At 49.1% G+C, this 6,000-nt stretch overlaps 1 protein-coding gene across 1 annotated transcript in view; it reads right to left on the reverse strand.

Moving 5' to 3' along the window:
• opn8a (opsin 8, group member a) overlaps positions 1-5,408 on the reverse strand; it is a 77,388-nt gene extending 71,980 nt beyond the window's left edge. Inside the window, exon 1 of the mRNA XM_034228549.1 lies at positions 5,336-5,408. Within this exon, the coding sequence (XP_034084440.1) occupies positions 5,336-5,408 (73 nt within the window). The remainder of the gene's footprint in view (positions 1-5,335) is intronic.
• Between the last annotated feature and the right edge of the window lie 592 nt (positions 5,409-6,000).

Here is a 6,000-nt window from a genome sequence, read left to right on the forward strand (position 1 = left end):
ACCAGTCGTCTTGTCGCACGAGCCGCAGCAGAGATGTGTGAGTGAGCATTCTGAACGTATATCTTTTTAGATATTTGTTCAGAGCCCTCAAATCAAGTATTGGCCCAATTCCGTTCCCTCCCCGTTTGGGAACGAGGAAGTACTTGGAACAGAAGCCGCCCTGACTCTGCTCGGCGGGTACAATAGATATAGCCCTCTTTTCTAGGAGTGAGAGAATCTCTCTCTCCAGAATATGGGCTGACTCTCCTCGGGCCTGCGAATGCAGAATGCCCGAGAAGCGAGGGGGGGGTGACGGTGACTTGGAGTCTGTAGCTCCGTGTAACTGTCTTGAGAAACCCAAGCAGATGTCGTGAGCATCTCCCGCTGTATGCTCCTTAGAGCCAGCTGAGATGTCACGTCTCTTCCCCTCTGAGTCTCTATTTGTTGTGTTATGGGGCCCTCTAGTGTCTGAGCACTGTGGTGCCCCATTTCGACAATCCCCACCGACACAGCGCATGCGCGTGGCGGTGGTGCCCTTACGGCTCCAGCCGGCACTGCGCATGCGCGTGACGGTGGTGCCTTCACAACACCAGCCGGCACTGCGCATGCGCGTGACCGTGGTGCCTTTACATCTCCAGCCGGCACTGCGCATGCACGTGACGGTGGTGCCTTTACAGCTCCAGCCGACACTGCGCATGCGCGTGGCGGTGGTGCCCTTACGGCTCCAGCCGGCACTGCGCATTCGCGTGACGGTGGTGCCTTCACAACACCAGCCGGCACTGCACATGCGCGTGACGGTGGTGCCTTTACAGCTCCAGCCGGCACTGCGCATGCACGTGACGGTGGTGCCTTTACAGCTCCAGCCGACACTGCGCATGCGCGTGACGGTGGTGCCTTCACGACCCCAGCCGACACTGCGCATGCGCGTGACGGTGGTGCCTTCACGACCCCAGCCGGCACTGCGCATGCGCGTGACGGTGGTGCCTTTACAGCTCCAGCCGGCACTGCGCATGTGCGTGACGGTGGTGCCTTCACGACCCCAGCCGGCACTGCGCATGCGCGTTACGGTGGTGCCTTTACAGCTCCAGCCGGCACTGCGCATGTGCGTGACGGTGGTGCCTTCACGACCCCAGCCGGCACTGCGCATGCGCGTGACGGTGGTGCCTTTACAGCCCCAGCCGGCACTGCGCATGCGCGTGACGGTGGTGCCTTCACAGACCCGTCAATTGTCCGCCCTTTGAGAGAGGCCGTAGCTGCTCTCAGAAGGGGAACAGTTGACGGACTGTTTATTGTTTTTCTTTTCATTTTCGAGCTGCGCCCTTGGCTCGAAGCCTGGATGCGTCAGCGTAAAATGTTTTATGACAGAAAAATCAATAAGTGTGTGACATGTGTTTACGCGGACTTGAGGATGGTATTGAGGCATCTCTCGAGGCGGCGGGAACACATTTAGAGCTGGGGAACCGTAGACTTTCAGCTCTGTCACAGAGGGGAGAAGGAGGGGCTGTCACGCCGCTCGCTTCTTCTTCCTCAACTGCTGGCCGAAATTCTGGGTTGGCTGCACCTGGGCTGCAGCCGGAACCGGAGATTTTCTAGGCCAGATCGCCCTCGTCCCCTGCCTGGGCTGGGGACTCGGGGCGGACTGCGACCTCTGCGTTTTCGGTATTTTTAACCGAGCAGGGTTCGGAGCAGCTTGGACGAAGGGCTGCCGCTGCGAAGGCAGCGGCTGGGCCCTTCGAGGGAGGCAGAGGTGGAGGGCCTCGTCCTCCTTCTTTTTCGACTCGCATCTCCTCTGCATGGAGGCAAGAGCGGAGCCGAAAATCCCCTCGGGAACGATGGGCATGTCAAGCACATCCTCCTTTTCCCGGTCTGGGAGGTTGGTGAGGTTGAGCCATCTAGCTCTTTCCTGCACCACCATGATCCCCATTGTTTTGCCCGTGGCCTGGACGGCGCAGCGTTGGACACGGAGACAAATGTCTGTGACCGGCCAACTCATCCAGAACGGCCGGTCCAGGATTACTCAACATATCCTCACAGAGCTCCGCTTGGTATGCGGTTAGCAGTGAGGAAACGTTCAGAGCCCTGGCGGACAACGCTGCGGCTCTGTAGGACCGTTCAGTCATGGTCGACTGGAAACGGTCCACCTTCGCTGGCAGCGTGGGGTTCCTGCTTGGTGACGGGCCCATCCTCGGTAGGAGGTGGGCTGCCACCAGCAGTTCCATCGGCGGTATGCGGAGCAGGCCGAGCCTCTGCGGGCGAGACCATGGTGAGGTCTCGCCGGGAGCTCCCGCCTGGTGAGGCGTGGGGCTCCGTTCCCGCGTCTCTTTCCGCCACCGGGTCCCGGCCTGACACGGCGTGGGATCCCGGTTCCGCAGCTGCCGCTGTTAGTGAGCCCCAGACCGACACAGTGAGGGGCTCAGTCTCTGCGGCGGAAGCCCCCGTGTCTTGATTGCCAAACGGCGAATCAGTAGACATGAGGGAGTCCTGTTCCAACAAGCTAGCTTGGTGTGCTAGCCGTCGGTGGAGGCTCTTTCGGGTGAAAAGGGCACAATGCCCGCACGAGCCGGGGTTGTCAATAGCCTCATGGGCGTGTTCCAGCCCGAGGCAGGACGAGCAGACCTGGGTTTGAGTCTGTGCCTGCTATCTTCAACCCGCAGCCGCATGACCGAGCCTCCGAGTCCCTGACTCCTCTGGTGTGAGGGGGAGAGGCGTCCATCTTGTTCGCCTCGTGGCGTGGAGAGGACCTGCTCGTAACAGGTACGTCGTTGAGAGAAAAAGTGTTACCAACCCGTCCTTAATCCGGAGAAAAAGGGACGGTGTGGGTCCTTTGTTCTCAAAGAATATTGACTGGTGTGTCAATATACTTCTAATCCTTTTCTCCTCCGTGAGAGAGAAAAAAAAATAGCGTCCTCGCTACCGTGGTGTCGGTAGTAAGGGGAAGCTAGCTAGCAACAGGTGCGTAGCTAGCTTGAGAAAAATCAAAACCTTACCTTACTTTCCGGGGAAAGAAACGGCGAGGTCGATTTTAATACTAACTGGCGTTAGTATTACCGTCTTCTTGCGAAGCAGAAGGAGTAGCCGGCTAGCGCCCGTCGACCGAAATGGTTATATTTGGGTTCAGTCTGTGGACCGTTAAGCTTGTCCGGCTACTATAGAGATGTGCTCTGAAGCGAGAAGAGGTGTTTGAATGATGCATGCGTCGTGGCGCAAGCTACTTATAGGGGGTGAATTCCCTGACGCTGACGTCAAGATCACCAGCCAATCAGGATTGGCGTAATGAGATTGATGCTTCTGTTTGCTCCGCGATAAGGCGCATCCCATAGTGAGACATTGAACGGAGTGTTATGAATGAGAACTAATTATTTTAGTCTATTTTTTGTCAATGAAAACTGTTGAGTCTTTTTTAGTCATCAGATTATAGAACATTTCAGTCAAACTAGTCGAGCCAAAACCAATAATTTGTCATTTTAGTATATATAAATAAATAAGATTATATCTTGTCCTTATTTGATGAAAAACTCAGGTTGAATTATTGAGAAGCTTTGCAGAGTATCTGCTCAGGTTTGTGGTGTTTTTACCAGCTGTGTTATGGCCACATTGCTTCCCTTCTGATGAAACAATGCATTCGCTTTTTATCTCCGCCTCATTGTAGCGAAAATGGGCACAAATATCACATCGTTTCTTTCTCTCAAGAAGTGGTGGCTTTAGACTTTTTCGTTGTCAGTCATTTTGACGGAGAGGATTGTAACATTTCCGTCATAATCCATTATTACCCGTCGAGTGCACAATGTATCACTCACTCGCGCTGACGCGGGGGGGGGTCTTCGGTTAACGCGAGTGTGACCACTGCTCCCAAGCCCTGTTGTTGCCATTTTATTTTCTGTTAAATAAGGTTATGAGTTAGACCCGAGTCTTCCTTACAGTTCACAGTGTACCGCTGCCCGGTGTAATTCAAATGTACCGCCGCGCGCAGCACAGACACACAGCTGCTGCCCTGCCGCAGCCCCGGAAATGGAACTGCTGGGAGAAAAACTGACTATCAGAAATGTAACGTTATCTTTGATAATATTTCGTCTCCTCATTTTTCGTCAACGAAAGTAAAGAGAGATTTTGGCATAGTTTTTATTTAGTAAACTACATTTTCTTCTCGTCACTTTTCGTCAACGATATTGCATGATGATTTCGTTGCAGTTATTGTTTACTGCCGTCGGTGCCGTCTCGTCATCGTCTCGTTTTCGTCATGGAAAAAAAGTTCGTTGACGAACATATTTCGTCATAGTTTTAGTCAACGAAATGAACACTACAAAACACCCACCATACAAAGGGAAATGCAAAATGATAATCTTATTAGTTTTTTTACCTCATTAAGGTGCACTTCTTTAATTACATCTCTGTGAGAGTGTCCGATGTTTTGCTTTCACGTATGGTGCGGGGTTACACCGCGTAAATGTATTTCAGGTTAATTAGCCTGCAGCGAAGCAACTCTCATTGAAGGACCCTTTTTAAAAAGGAAAGACTATTGCCTTCAAGTTAATACAAAAATCACACAAAGGGTTTGTTCTTTAGCATTAAAATAAATAAAATTAAAACAATAGGGAAAAGCTTGGATGCAGGACATGTTTTCTTTAATGCAATGCAGAGCTATTTAATAGGTAAGCATTTATTTTAAAAACTTTAATTTACTTCAAGTGTGCGCTATGCAGCTGTTTTTTAAGAAAATGTGCTGTTGCTTCATGTCAAATGAGTCAGATAGAGATCAGGGGCTAACAATCTTGACTCGTTGGTGTAAAAAATCAATAATGTAATTTGCTCAGAAGAGAGAATGTCCACTCAAATCCCATGTTTAATATCCTGTGTCGACATTTATTGTTTATTATTGACATTTTTGTTTTAGCTGACTGGTTTTCTATTTATTTATTTAATTTAATTAATTAATTAATTTTACTTATTCTGTCTCTGTGGGATTTTGTTTTCCCTGGTGATAAGCTGTATTTACATTTCTACTCTACCTATTTTTCTATAAAGTGAAGATTTGTTTACCTAATTTTGATACATGCTCTTATAGAATAACTGTATGCTGTTGAAAAAAAAAGTTGAAAAAAAAATATCCTGTATCAACACAGTCATGCCCTGTTGTTTCCTTATCCGTCTCAAAGTTACAGGAATGAGAATTAAAGCAAACAAATCTACATTTAAAGTCTTAAGTGCTTCTCTCTCACAAGTCATTCATGGGTTTAAGCTTAATCCCCACTGACATTTGAAAGAGAAGCCTCAAAATAATTATTTGCGAGCTCAAGTTATTAATTCTATGAGACAAGTCACTATGGATAGAGAAAAGGAAATTACGTATTGTACTCACCAACTATCACCAGGTAAATCCCTGCCCAGAAATCAACTGTCGGGGACAGTTTGGACATGTATTTCTCATCCATGTTTGTCCAGTCAGCGGTAAAAACACACAGTGAAATAACTTCCAGTAGAGAAAAAACCCCCCACCTTTTAACAGTTTTTCCAGCTCCCTTTTGTACGTACGCTGAATTTTTGAAAGACTAAGCTATTTGTGTGCTCTCTTTTCTGACAGCCCTCATATTAATTCAGTGCGATGCAGCATCTGACACCTATTATACATGGATTAACCTGCCACATGGACAATTTACTACACAGTACGGTACACAGTGGCACACGTAATCTCCTCCACCCTGACACATGTATGCCCCCCCCACCAGACAGACACGCACACAAACACACACACACACACACACACACACACACACACACACACACACACACACACACACACACACACACATACAAACATGCACACACATGCACGCACACGCATAGAAACCCAACCATTGCCAATTCAACAATCGTTTCAAGTCACATTTTGCTCATCCCTTAAAAACACAGGTGCACACCCAGGCATGCATATTTATACACACAGAGCACTTGGACACTTGATCTATAAAAGATAATTACATAAAATGAAGTCATCTCTAGTTACATCATTGTATGAATCACACC

The sequence above is a fragment of the Gymnodraco acuticeps genome, unplaced genomic scaffold (assembly GCF_902827175.1).
Source record: "Gymnodraco acuticeps unplaced genomic scaffold, fGymAcu1.1, whole genome shotgun sequence".
Lineage (NCBI taxonomy): Eukaryota > Metazoa > Chordata > Actinopteri > Perciformes > Bathydraconidae > Gymnodraco > Gymnodraco acuticeps.